The 15,098-nt window shown below is 39.6% G+C and overlaps 1 protein-coding gene across 14 annotated transcripts in view; it reads right to left on the bottom strand.

Annotated features, from left to right (window-relative positions):
- The window catches only part of MBOAT2 (membrane bound O-acyltransferase domain containing 2), a 167,386-nt gene that overhangs the window by 56,521 nt on the left and 95,767 nt on the right, over positions 1 to 15,098 (bottom strand). For 13 of the 14 annotated variants that reach the window (XR_002823545.1, XR_002823548.1, XR_002823544.1 and 10 more), the window contains one exon: positions 13,550 to 13,645. Coding sequence is in view for 7 of the 14 variants with exons in the window: in XM_023728276.1 (XP_023584044.1) it covers positions 13,550 to 13,645 (96 nt within the window). In the remaining 7 variants the exon portion in view is untranslated. Of the gene's footprint in view, positions 1 to 13,549; positions 13,646 to 14,832; positions 14,981 to 15,098 lie in introns of all 14 variants that reach the window. The other variant, XM_023728282.1, reaches the window with a different exon arrangement.

The raw sequence follows: 15,098 nt of genomic DNA, 5'->3' as shown, positions 1-15,098 counted from the left end.
AGTGGTTAAGAGCTCAGCTGCTAACCAAAAGGTTGGCAGTTCAAATCCACCAGCCACTCCTTGGAAACCCCACGGGGCAGTTCTACTCTGTCCTACAGAGTTGCTATCAGTCAGAATCAACTCGACGGCAATGGGTTTGGTTTGGTTTTGGTTACAGTGTGGAACAGAGCCCTGGTGGCACAGTGGTTAAAGCACTCGGCTGCTAACCAAAAGGTTGTTGGTTTGAATGCACTAGCCACTCCGCAGAGGAAAGATGTGGCAGTCTGCTTATGTGAAGATATGCAGCCTTGGAAACTCTATGGGGCAGTTCTGCTCTGTCCTACAGGGTCGCCATGAATCAGAATTGACTCTATGGCAGTGGGTTTATAGGGTGGAACACGCAGAATCATTCCCACTGTACAGATGAGGAAACAGTTTCAGAAAGATCAGTCACACAGCCAGAGACTGGCACGTCAGAGGTTCAAATCCCAATCTGTCTAGTTCTAATCTTGTACTTCCCCACCAATATACATTGCTCAGTGGATGAGATTTATTAGTTTTAACTACCACTTGGGGCAAACCATCAGTATCTTTAAAGACGTAAAGAAAGAAAGTTTCTCCCGCTGTCAGGATGTGGCATCAAGGGCTTGTTGTAAACATTCCTTCCAGGGACACTAGGACTCACAGACCTGTGCCTTAGAGAATTTACAGCTCATTCTCTTCACCTAACAGACACGATACCTCGAAACTGTCAGATGACGACTGTTCTTAAACTCAAACTTCTCTTAGGTTCCCTTAAAAACCAATAATTACATTATACCACTCACTCTCAGGAAATTATTCCTCAGACAACCTAATCCCCCAGGTTGCTCTGAAGAACACCCAGTTGCCGTTTCTGGTTGGCAAGATATCTTTCAGGCCTTTGAAGATTATAAAAATGCCATATAATTTCCATTTCCCTGGGAAAAAGAATCATAATTTTTCTGACCTTGTCTCACAAATTCTAATTCTCTTCCTAGTTTAGCTCTCCAATGAATAATAAAATCCCCTTCAGTTCTAAATTCCAATTCCCACGTCACCTTAAAACATAAGTCACTAATAAAATAATTATTACATTTGTTTTATCAATTCAGTGAGAGATTAACCTGTTAGGTTCATACATACAAGAGGATAAAAAAACACAAATATGTGTTTTTTAAATTTTTTTTATTGTTGCAAAAATAGATGCAACACATTTGCCATTTTAACATTTTTCAGGTGTACAACTTAGAAACATCAATTACATTAGTCACACTGCACAACCATTATCCATAACTGATGTCAAATTTGCCATCATCATAAACAGAAGCTCACTGCTTCCCAAACAATGGCTCCCCCTCCCCCCCCCCCCCCAGCAACCACTAACAAACTTTGGTCTCTATACATATGCCTATTCTTGTCATTTCATATAAGTGAGACCATCCTTTCATCCTTTTGTGACTGACTTATTTCACTCAGCATAATGTTTTCAAGCCCCATCCGTGTAGTAGCACGTATCAGGACTTCATCTGCCTTTATGGCTGAGTAGTACTCCATTGTATGCATGTACATTCTGCTTATCCATTCATCTGTAGATGGACATTTAGGTTGTTGCTATCTTTTGGCTATTGTGAGCAGTGCTGCAATGAACACTGGTGTACATGTGTCTGCATCGCTGGTTTCAAGTCATATATGTGCTTTGTGAATCTGTGCCCTTATTCTGTCCATTGGTGCTCCCCCGCTCCCATGCCAATTTCCATTCTATCATGCGCCAAGGATGCAGGATCTCTGTTAAAAGTGAGCTGGGCTAGGAGAATGGGTAGTGTACAGCTGCATGGCTGAGTCCAAGAATCATGCTCCCTAACAGGTATGGAAGGAGCCCTGGTGGCGCAGTGGTTACAAGCTCAGCTGAGAGCCAAAAGGTCGGCAGTTTGAATCCACCAGCCGCTCCTTGGGTGAAACCCTATGGGACAATTCTACTCTGTCCTATAGGGTTGCTACGAGTAGGAATAGACTTCACCGGCAACAGGTTTGATTTTTGGCTTAACAGGTATAGAAAGAAGGCAGAGGACAGATTTGAATGCTCCAGAAGAAAAAAAGAATAGTCCTCATTTAAAAAACACCTCTCTTATCACATTCCAGTATTTTAAGGTTTATTTCAATCAGCCTATTCATCTTTTAAAATACAAATGCTTCTTGAAGGGTTAGACCTCATTTAACATAAATTTAATCAGCAGATCAGATCAATAACTATCTAAAAACAGGAAATGGATCTCTTTTTAGAAGAAGAAATGAGAATGAATTCCCAGGGGAGAGGTGACAGGAGCAGGGGTGGCTGGAGAGGGTTTAGAACAGAATAGGAAGAAGTGGTAAGTCAAACTTGATCTACTCTACAGGTCTGCCTAACACTTTGGTGACAGCTGTAGGCCACAGAAAATTGTTTGCATATATATTAATATATATTTGAGCTAAAATATCAAGGACTGATTTAGAAGAATGCTGGTTTCGACTTCCTTATCTTGTGCAAGCCTGAACTGGAAAGGAGAGAGGAAGAGAGTGGGGGAAAAAATTTTAATCTATTCAACATTCCTATTCTGTTCCTGTTGCCATCGAGGCGTTTCCAACTCACAGCAACCCTATAAGACAGAGTAGAATTGCCTCCACAGGGTTTCCAAGGAGCTGCTGGTGGATTTGAACTGCTGATCTTTCAGTTAGCAGCCAAGTGCTTAACTGCTGCACCACCAGGAGTGCATATACTCATGTAATTCTTCTCTACCCAACTTTGGTGCTGTGACCTAGGAGTAGTTTGGAGGTAGTCAGACCAGGGCTGGTTAGGTTGCTCAAGAAACCAGACTCCTTCGGGTTCCACTATCTATAAGCGCCCTCCAGAATGAGGTCTTTTATATTTTAAAATATAAAGAATTCCAGTAGTGGATATGATATAGATAAAAATATTTTATGCACTTAATTCTGTAGGTAGAAATACAAATCAACCTACAATTCTGCTACCAACTCTTGCCACTGCGTGGACAATCAGGTTTTGTACAGTTTGTAGCCATAAGATATTTCTTTATATATGAATGGAGCCCTGGTGGCATAGTGGGTAAACGCTCAGGCTGCTAACCAAAAGGTCGGCAGTTAGAATCCACCACATGTATGTACACATGGCTATATCTACAGTGAGACGACAGATCTATACTACCAATGGCACCCTGCTAAGAATGTATAAAGATACAGAATAAATCTGTTCAAAATCAATACATCAATGGTGAGTACGAAAAAATACTTACCTGAAGTCAAGTAGTGAAACACTCTAGACTTTTTGAAACAAACAAAAATAAGGGATGAAAAGGCTAAAACGTATACTTATATGCATTTTTTTTCTCTAAGAGGGACAATAGCAGGACTTGGTTCTATCACAAAACTCAACTGTGGTTAAACATTATTAAAGAATGAGTGCTAAAAAGAACAACCATTTTCTTTATTTTTTTATTGTACTTTAGCTGAAGGTTTACAGAGCAAATTAGTTTCTCATTAAACAATTACAACACATACTGTTTTGGGACACTGGTTGCCAACCCCACGACATGTCAACACTCTCCCCTTCTCGACGTTGGGTTCCCTGTTACCAGCTCCTGTCCCCTCCTGCCTTCTCATCCTTGCCCCTGGCCTGGTGTGCCCATTCAGCCTCGTTCTGTTTTATGGGCCTGTCTAATCTTTGCTGAAGGGTGAACCTCAGGAGTGACTTCAGTACTGAGTCAAAAGGGTGTCCAGGGGTCATATTCCCGGGGTCTCTCCAGTCTCTGTTAGACCAGTGAGTCTCGTCTTTTTTGTGTGTTACAGTTTTGTTCTACATTTTTCTCCAGGTCTGTCTGAGACCCTCTGTTGTGATCCCTGTCAGAGCAGTCGGTGGTGATAGCCAGGCACCATCTAGCTGGGCTGGGCTTAGTCTGGTGGAGGCTGTGTAGTTGTGGTCCATTAGTCCTTTGGATTAATCTTTCCCTTGTGTCCTTGGTTTTCTTCAATCTCCCTCGCTCCAGACGGTGTGGGACCAATAGAGTATCTTAGATGGTGGCTCACAAGCTTTTAAGACCTCAGATGCTACTTTCCAAAGTAGGATGTAGAACATTTTCTTTATAAACTATGTTATGCCAACTGAGCTAGATGTCCCCCAATACCATGGTCCCTAGCCCTTAGCCCAGTAATTCATTCCCTCAGAGAGTTTGGATGTATCTGTGAAGCTTCCATGACCTTGCCTTGGTCAAGCTGTGCTGACTTCTCCAGTATTGTGCAGTACCTTACCCTTCACCAAAGCTACCCCTTATCTACTGTCTAGTTAGTGTTTTCCCCTCCCCACCCCTCTCCTCCCTAGTAACCATCAAAAGTTGTTTCTTTCTGTGTATAAACCTTTTCATGAGTTTTTAAATGGTGGTCTCATACAGTTTTTGTACTTTTGTGGCTGACTTATTTCACTCAGCATAATGCCCTCCAGATTCATCCATGTTGTGAGATGTTTCACAGATTCATCATTGTTCTTTATTGTTACGCAAACCCAGCATTATTCACTGTAGCATTATTCACAATAGCAAAAAGATGGAAACAACCTAAGTGTCCATCAACAGACGAATGGATAAACAAACTATGGTACATACACACAATAGAGTACTACACAACAAAACAATCACTTTCTTGATTGTTCCACTATTTCTGGGAGACACCGGTCTCCAGGAAACTGCTAAACTCAAATGATGTCTGTATGCTAATGCTACAAAGCATAAAAGGTCAATTTGCTACCTAGATACAAGTTACAAACAGTGATAAACTTAATTCCCCACTCAATCATCTTTAAGTATATAGTACTCTTTCATTCACATTCTTAGCAGGGTATCACTGGTAGTCTTCCATCCACAAACAGGAAGACCCACTGAAACCAAACAATCCCCACTTACTTAATACCAAGGAGTCCCTGGGTGGTGCAAATGGTTAACATGCTTGACTACTAACCGAAAGGCTGGAGGTTCAAGTCCACTCAGAGGCTCTTTGGAAGAAAGGCTTGGCAAGCTACTTCTGAAAAATCAGCCACTGAAAACCCTCTGGAGCACAGTTCTACTCTGACACACATGGGGTCCCCATGAGTTGAAACTGACTTGATGGCAACTGATAGTAGTAACTAATACCAAATGAAAACACAGTGAGAGATAATGGAGCGCTGGTCTCTGAGTCATTCATTTACATTCATTCATTTACTTAATCCCTCATTCAAAGTGAGCACCTACAATTAACCAGGTATTGCTATAGGTGCTGAAGCCCTGATGGCACAGTGGTTAAGAGCTATGGCTGCTAACCAAAAGGTCAGCAGTTTGAATCCACCTGCTGCCCCTTGGAAACCCTATGGGGCAGTTCTACTCTGTCCTATAGGGTCACTACGAGTTGGAATTGACTTGATGGCAACGGGCTACTTTTTTTTTTAAATTTTTTTTGATATAGGTCCTGGACATACAGCTGTGAATAAGGTACAAAGTCCTTACTGTCAAGAAACTTGTATTAGAGAGAGATAACAACATATAAACAAACAGTAAATATACTATATTTCAGATGTTGCTAAGTGCTGTGCAGAAAAATGAAGCAGGTTATGGGGGACAGGGAGTGCCAGGATACTGGTGAGGACTGGCCTATTCAGAAGGTGACATTTAAACAAAGAACTTAAATTAGAGAGTGAACCAGGCGGATGTCTGGAGAAAGAATGTTCCAGGCAGGGAGAAAAGCAAGTTCAACAGTCTTTAGGTAGAAGTGTGGTTGGCGAGTTTGAAGATAGGCAAGGAGGCTAATGTGACTGGAGTGAGTGAACGAGGACAGGTACAGAAGGTAAAGACAGATGGGTAGCAGGTCAGATCTAGTAGGTTTTGCAGGGCGCTGTGAAGACACTGACTTTAACCTGAATGAGATGAGAAACTACTGGAAGGTTTTAGGCAGAGAAGTGACTTGGTTTTAAGTGGATATATTCTAGCTGTTGGGTTGAAAAAAGACTGGGGGGGTACTGGGGTTGGGGATAAGAAAGCTAGCTGTAGACAAGAGGGATGGTGACTTGACCAGGGCAATGGCAAAACAGATGGTTAGAAGCAGATTCTAGGTGTATCCTGAAGGTAAAAACAATAGGATTTGATGACGGATTAGATGCAGGGCTTGAGACCTCATACCACCAAGGGTTTTGACCAGAGCAGCTAACCAGAATGATGGAGATGACTGAAGGAGGAAAAGGTTTAGGGTCAGGGAAAGGAAATCAGGAGTTCAGTTTTAGGAAGTGTTCAGTACGAAATGCCTACTGGACATCCAAGTCGAGATGTACTGAGTAGGCAGTTGAATATAGGACTCAGAAAAGTCAACTTAAATCCCGAGTCCACTACTTATCAACTGTGTAAGAATAGGGAACTTATTTAATCAATCTCAATCTCAACCTCAGTTTACTTATCTATAAAGTTTACTTATCTATAAAGTAGGTAATAATGGTACTTTGTGGATTAAGTAAAATGTCAATGTGACAAATACCTTAACCAGTATCTGAGACACAGCAGATGGTTGATTAAAGCTAGCTCTCTTTTCCTCACATTCATGTCTTCATTTAATAAATACTAGAATTGCTACTAAACATACAAAACTGAAGAGATACAATAATTAATTGAGAAGTGCTATTTCTAAAATAGCTTTCTCTCAAGAGTAGTAGATAAACAGGTATGTAAATAATTACATAAAAATAAGTTAAGTGCCAAATGGATAGTCAAAGAAATGTGTAGAGAGATGAGTAATTACTTCAAACTGAGAGAACTGAGGAAAAACATCTCAAACAAAACAGTTGTTTATTACTGGGGAGGTTTGGAAATAAAGGTATGGTTGGGAAGGACAAGCAGAGAGAATAATATGAGCAAAAGTACAAAGATATGAAAGCAGTTACATATGGCGGCAGCACTCGATGACTGAAGAGAGAATGGGCGAGATAAGGCTGAAAAGCTAGAGAGTGGGCACATCATGGAGGGCTCCTAAGTCCAGGAGAGAGGACCAATTTTTTGAGTATTTAGAAAGCACTGTAGCCCAAGAGACAGAAAGGGCCACATAAACCAGAGACTTCATCAGCCTGAGACCAGAAGAACTAGATCATGCCCAGCTACCACCAATGACCACCCTGATAAGGAACACAACAGAGAGTCCCGGATGGAGCAGGAGAAAGCTGCGGTGCAGAACTCAAATTCTAGTAAGAAGGCCAGACTTAATGGTCTGAGACTGGAGGAGCCCCGGAAAGCATGGCCCCTGCATTCTCTATCAGCCCAGAACTAAAACAATTTCCGAGGCCAACTCTTCAGACAAGGAGGGATTGGACTGGACTGTGGGACATAAAGTGATAACTCGTGAGGAGTGTGTCTTTTAGCTCAAGTAGATACGAGAGACTAAACAGGCAGCTTCTGTCCGGAGGTGCGATGGGAAGGCAGAGAGGGTTAGGAGCTAGTTGAATGGACATGGGGAATCAGGGGTGGAAAGGAGAAGTGTGCTGTCACAGTATGGGGACAGCAATTAGTCACATAACAATGTATGTATAAATTTTTGTATGGGAAAAAATTTAAAAAAAAAAGAAAGCACTGCATATTTTTAATAAATATCATTATACCACACTGCTTTGTGAACATACATAAAGCCAGGGGAAAAGGTTTGGGTAGGGTAAGGAGCAGACAAACCAAACTATAACAGATCCATGTTTGTTTAACTTGAATTACATTTGTAGTTGCCTAGACAGAATGGTTCACCTAACCAAAAGTAGGTCAAGGTGTTGGAGACATTCCCACAGAATGAAACAGGATAAATGGAACACTGATGTTTAGACAGCAGTTGAATAATTTACACCAACCCTATTTACAACATAGTTAGCGGGCACAATGTGAGAGGAGAATTATAAAGAACAGTAAGAGGCTTTCTATGACTCATTTCATAGAGCACAAAAGGTGTCTAAAATTAGACTAGACTTCAATAAGCATTCTAAAAAGGAATGATGACAATGACAATCCCATCTGTAGCTTTCAGACCACCCTGGTTTATCATTTCTTACACCCGAAAAGACAGTCACCTACAAAAGAACCTACGCTCAGCCTCTATGCACCTAGCAAAATGCACAGCACATGCGTGTATGGTGTGCATTAGCTGAATGAACACACAGGAGTAACTAGTAATACATCATTTACTAAGCATCTGACACTATACTAGTTCTAAAAACATATTCTTGTATTTATCTCTGGTTTGATAGAAAATTCTTTCACAGATACCTATTTTGGTGGATAAAAGAAGCTATCCCTTAGGCACTACAAAAATCAATATATTCCGATCAGAATTCATTATCTGCCTGCCCCAAAAAACCTGTCTTTGCTTCCATCTAAGGAGCCCTGGTGGCGCAGTGGTTAAAACACTCAGCTGCTAACCAAAAGGTCAGCGGTTTGAACCTACCAGCAGCTCTATGGGAAAAAGACGCAGCAATCTGCTTCCGTAAAAATTTGCAGCCTTGGAAACCCTACGGGGCAGTTCTACTTTGTCCCTTAGGGTTGCTATGAGTCAGAATCAACTCGACAGCAAGAGGTTTGGTGGCATTTTTTTGGTTGCTTCCATCTAAAATTTATTTATCTCTAGATGAGGCCAGGACTTACCTTTCATTTTTATTTCCAAACGTCCCAATTGTCCCAATACCATTTACTGAATAATCGAGTCAGGCTTTCCCCACTGCTTCATAATCCCACTATTATTATTCTGTCACCACCTGGATGTCAGCTTGTTGTACTGTGGTGGCTCTGTGTTGCTACTAATGATCTTGAAGATGGAGCAGGACGGGGCAAACATTTTGTTCTGTTGTACATGAGGTGCCATGAGTTGGAGGTGACTCAATGGCCACTAACAACAATATTATTTTCCTGTGTATTTATCTCTCATAGACCTATGGGTCTGCTTCTAGGTCCTCTATCCTGATTTCTTTGATGTGTTTATTCCTATGTCAGTCCCATAATATTTACTGGCTGCTGCTTTACAGACAGTATGTTTTCACATGGAATTCACTACTCTCAAGCATTTATTCTCCTAGATAAACTTCTCAATTTATCTATTTCCCCCCAAAATACCAACTTGAATTGCATTATACTTACAGATTAACTTGAGGAAAATTAATCTCATTAAAATATTGAATTTTACTATTTGAATAAACAGTATGTTTCTCCAGTTAAGTATTCTATTATGTTCTGTAGTAAAGTTTTTGTGGTTTTCTACACAGAGGTCCAGTACATATCTTTCTACATGCATTCCCAAACACATTTCATAGTTTTTATTGCTTTTTGAGACTAGGATCCTTTTTCTACCATACTTTCTAATTAGTTATACTGGTATATAGGAACACTATTTAAGGTTTTTAAAACTTCTTTTATATTTCTTGGGGAGGCCATGAAAGTCAACAACTACAGTTCAACTTTTCTGCAAATAGGAGCTTCTGTTAAGAGGTGAGTCCTTCTTACCTAACCAACGTTTTTCATGTATCTTGAACCTAATGGAACAATTTATATATATATATGCAATATCTGTTTTTCCACACTTTGTGCAAGTACAATGATCCCATACCAAAAAAGATCTCACACCGATTGCTTCCAAGAGGCTGGGCTCCACTGCTTATGCTTTCTATCTTCAGAGCAATGGGACAGCTTAGCACAAAGGACAGTCACTTTATTCAACTCTACTTTCTTCAGCCATCCAACACTTTGAATAGCTATTATATTTATCTAATTAGTCAAGTTAGGATCTTTTCCACTTATGTGTTACAACATCCTCAAGGGTTTCAAATGCCTGAATACTCCATTCAGAGAAAAGCCTGCCTTTACATGGCTCTTTCCTCTCCTGTGCCCATTGAAAAAAATAAAACAAAAGGAGCCCTTCATTAACTCTGCCATGTTGGTTTCCTTCAGCTAAGTCAACTGTATGTCCAATCTTTACCAGTTTACAGATTATGGTTGTGGGGTAAACGATCTAATTTTACCCTACGTAAGGTGGCCTTTGTCCTTAGCTTGGTAGAAATAACCCTTGCAGTAACTGGAGTACCTTGATTTGGGACTTCCATGCCACACCTCAGAATCTGCGCTGTGAATGGGGGCTGGCCAGATCAGAAAAGACTCACCTGGGAGGCCAATATTAACTAGCCTCAGGAGGCATGATTTAGCTTATCATGCAGGACTGGCCAATCAAATCCCTGAACACGAAGGCTCAGAGAGCTTCCTGGTTGACGAGAACATCTGCTCTCGGGAGGGTAGGTTTGGGACGTGGAAGCTTTGTGTTGGGAATCCTCCTAGACCTCGCCCTATGTGTCTCTTTGTTTGTATCCTTTTTGGCTATAATTAAATCTGTAGTCCTAAGTATGGTATACTCTCTGTGAACCCTGTGAATCATTCCAGTGAATTATTGAACCCAAAAAGACAGTCGGAGCCAGCAGGTCAGAAAGTAAGGGTGTCGTGTGGACTCCCAAACTTGCAGCTGACATCCTGAACGGGTAGTGGGAAACCAGCCCTGAATTTGTGTTCAGCAGGTCAGAAGGTTGGGGCGCCATGTGGAATTCCCAAGCTTGTAGCTGGTATCTGCCTATTTGGCAGTCTGAAGGACAGTGTCCTTTTAACTTATCAGCTTTGACCTAGTTCCGAGTGTTTAGGGTCAGAGAGAGAGTGTCACAGGGGTGGCTGGCTGATGAGGAGGATGGAGAAGCAGGAATGTGAGGACTGGATCAACCCCATCCACATTTCAGAGACTGGATTTATGCTGATCCATACTGTGCAATGGTGAAATGTTTTCTCCTAACTGACAAAAATTATACTTCAAACTTGGGAGTTTTATAACTAGGTTGTCTGATTCTTCTTGAAAGTACTGTGTTGTTTTTCTTCTACATACTTAAACATTTAAAAGTGAATATTTAAATAAAATTTAAAATTTAAAGAAAATACTTAAAACAATGTCATATAAAGTTGTTTCTGAACATGCATTTTGCTCTTAATGTAAAATGACCTCTAGTCTGTGGGGCTGTATAACTAGTCTTTTATGATGGAATATGAGCGTAACTGATAAGTAGGCACGGTCTCTCTCTGCTCGCTCTGTGCCCACTCCTTTGCCCCATCAACTTAATGAAGAAGAGTCCAAAGCTGTGATGGGGATGGAGCCACAAGAAAAAAGGGGCCTGGTTCCCTAAGTGACTGTGTGCAACAGAGGATCCCTCTTCAAGTGGACTGTAATGTGAGTGAGAAATAAATTTCCATTATGTTAAGCTACTAAAATGATGTTGTGACTTTTGTTGTTGTTGGTAGTAGTTGTTGGTAATAGCAGTTAGCCTATCCCTAACTAATAGAGATGTTAGGTAAAGGGCTTAATAGTGACAAGAGTCTGGGACAGCAGATGAAGAAAATGAAAAAGGATATGAGCTGACTAAGATAAAACAGAAGGAGGAGTTGTGAGGGTCCAGCAAAGACTGGGTTACACAAATTTGTACTAGCACCAATCCATTAAGGTGATAATAAATTCTACTTGGTTATCATTAAATTACTTTTTAAAATCTCATTTTAAAAAAAGCAGCACAATAATTTCTTAATGAAATATGTGGAAACTCAAAATATAAACTAGAGAAACACAGAGCAGATACAGTCGAAGTAAGATTGGAGGACCTTGAACCTCATCTGCTTAGCTTCTCTGGCACCTGCCTGAAGAATCCTAGGACTCCAAAAGTCAGTTTGAAAATCCATGATTTTATAATATTAACGTTTAGTTGCCAATGTTAACATTTCTGTTATCAACATTCATAAATTAGTCAAGAGCAATCTTTTTGTTTCTATGTATATTTTATACTAAACGTTTATTTCTCATTTATTGCAATGTAATTATTCAAACATGAATTATCTCTTAGATAATACAGCTTTGCCCACACTCCTCAGGTTTTTCTATATTGTGTTGCTGCTATTTTTCTCACAGTATTTTTTACTTTCATCTTTACTGAAGTATTATTGATTCAATACGTATATTTATTTAATGCTAATATTGCTAAGCATTAACGATACAGTGATGAACAGGACCAATATGGTTGTTATTCTCAGGAAGATTAAATTTTCTAAACGACTGTGGTTCTTTTAAACTTACACAACTGATCTCTAATTTCATACACCATGATCATAATACGTGGCCTGGACTATTTCTTCAAATTTACTAATATTTTCACAGTGGCCCAATATGTTTATTGATTCTGCTCATTAGCTCATTTTCTTAAATAATACCTATTATTCATAAACTTGATCCCCAGCATCCACTCTCCCATTCTGTATTCTAGGGGTATTTCTCAATTCTACTCTACATGTTACCAATTTGATTAACTAGTTTTTGTGATTTAATCTGTGATTTTTTTGTTTTTGTTTTGCAATGCAATCTTCTTTCATGCAAGCCTTATTTTTTTCTGAATCTGTTAAATAAAAGTAAAATCTACTTAAAAAAATATTTCATCTTCTAAAGCCTCGTTTCATAGGAGTGATTCTTCTCTGAGCTCATAAAACTTTGGTCCATTTCTGTGGTTGAATGGTTCAACTTTTTTTTTTAATTTACTTATTTTCAAATTGGATTTGCTAGCCATTATTTATCTGTCCAGATGATTCAAGGCTGGCTTAAAAGCAGGTCTTCTGTATCTTGCTCAGTAGAGAAAGCTATCCAGGCGTGACACAAAGAATAGAGAGGTTTACCTTCAACTTCCCCACCTGGTACTGAGGCTAGCAGACGTCCCTTTAGAAAGATGGTGAGCAAATTAGTTCATAAGGGCTTGCGTTGCCTTTATCTCATAAAAGGCATTTAATCAGTTCTGTTTCAGGACAAAGAGACCCATCTAGCACCAGGGAGGAAAATAATACCTTCCGAAGGAACTAAAGCCAGAAGTTATTTATACTACTCATGTCAATATTGATATGAGGGTAAAACGTTCCACAGAAGTGAAATGCACAGAAGTAAAATACATGCTCAAATCTTTTCTCCAGCATGCCGAGACTGACAAAGACAGCCAAGAACCTCTGATGCACAGAAAGCCCTATGGGGTGCTATGAAGCAAAAACAAGTGATCAGAGCTTATGTGGAAGGTGGTGAACAACTGTACCTAAAGGGGTCACGAGAACAAATACAGGGTAGCAAGGATGCAGGCTCAAGGAAGGGAGGTGCTGATTCTGAATAGTTATAAATGATTGCAGAAATTCCTTTCGGAATTAGAAAATGCTTTTAGTATCCGCATGTAATAGAACAAATTTAATTGCTAGATATTTAGAAATTTTATATAAGTACATTTAATAGGCTATTTTTTATGACTTGTATAGCACTACAAAAGACTACAAGAAGAAAAATTCTAAATTCATAAATATTCAACTAAAATGTTTAGTAATAGTTTTCATTTTAACAACTAAATGCAACCATATTTTTGTCCTTTAACCACCATGTTAGAATAAATAAAACAGGTTACCGAATCAAAGTTTTAACTTACCCTGAAAAATCAGCAGAATATTGTCCATAATCAAAGATATAGACTCTAGTAATTTGGCACACTGTGAGGTATCCCAAAGCAAACACAAAACAATATCTGGAAAACGAAAATAAGCTAGATCAGTGGAAATTAATATACAATTCATTTTGTTGAAGAGAACATGTTAATTTATTAACTATATAATATGGTTCAGAAATTAAATATTACTAGATCTACTCCACAAATAGCTTTCTTCAATAAATTATAAAAACTTTACCAGCATTTGCTTCAGTTTCGTTAAATCTTGTCCCACCTTCAATGCTAAATGCATTGAATTACTTTATTCACTGTATTTCAACTGCACAACACTAAACAGTTTTCCTGAAAAAGGGGAAACAGAAACAGCTGGTGTGGCTTTTCACCCTTTTGCTATTCTTTCTGCCTAGAATATGGATCTGATGGCTGCTGCAGGAAAAATCTTAGAACCAAGAGATCACAAGCCGTCAGGCTAAGGACAGGACAGCAGAACAAGAGAAGAAACACAGTTCTTCAGTGACAGTGCTGAGCTGCTACACTGGCTCTGGACTACCCAACTCCAGAGAGAATCCTCGGTGGTGCTCTGTTTCTGTTTTCCTTTTTCGGTAAACTGCAACTGAATGCATCCCTAACCGACACAAATGCTCATCAAGCTTTTGTTGTTATTTCTATTTTCAGTTAGACTGCAAGGAAGGCTGATGCCCCACTTTGAAATTGAAACCTTCAATTTTTCGAGTTCATACATCAGCAGAGGAAAACAGACAGATAAGCCAATATGTGCCCTTTATTATTGTAAGTGCTATGGTCAATGAGTTTCACTGAATGTTGTCAAATAGAATAGTATACATGCAAATAAAATCTAGACAGACCTAACCTACATTTAGGTAATGGCCCTATTACTTTTTATTATTCCTACCTGTATAATCTTTAAAAATTACTAAACTTCTGAGCTCTGTTCTCTCACTTACAAAATGTAGACATTACCTATTCTCACAGGATGTTTATGAGCATTAAAAGAGATAATGTGTGTCGGATGCTCTGTATGTTGCCTGAAACACAGTAGACATTCAATAGCTGTTATGATGAAATATTGTGGCAGACACAGATCATTGTCTTCTCTGTATCCACTGCCCACTTCTTCTTTGTTAAAGAACCTCAGTTTTGTTTAGTTGTCCAGCTATTTGGGAAGGTGATTCTATTCCCAGGTAAGGGATAAACAATGATTATTCTACATCAATCACTGTGATCTCATCCTCCCTGCAACTCACTGGTTTATGAGTAGAAATAAAACTTGGTCTGGTCAATGGAACATGACAGAGGGCTTCTGGAAAGGCTTTTCTCATTCGTACAGTGTCACACATGCTGTTGTCATGTCAGTAAATGCAGCAGCCACCTTGATTTATAAGAGGAACAAGCCTGAAAACAAAGTCAACATGTGGGGAAGGGAAAGTTAAATAGAACTTGGGTTTTTGATGCCCCCATCAGGACTGAGCTACTGAATTAACCAACATTAGTTGCCTTGCCTCATGATTTC

Source organism: Trichechus manatus, unplaced genomic scaffold (assembly GCF_000243295.1).
Source record: "Trichechus manatus latirostris isolate Lorelei unplaced genomic scaffold, TriManLat1.0 scaffold00023, whole genome shotgun sequence".
Classification (NCBI taxonomy): Eukaryota; Metazoa; Chordata; class Mammalia; order Sirenia; family Trichechidae; genus Trichechus; species Trichechus manatus.
This window is presented reverse-complemented; position numbering and strand designations above follow the sequence as displayed.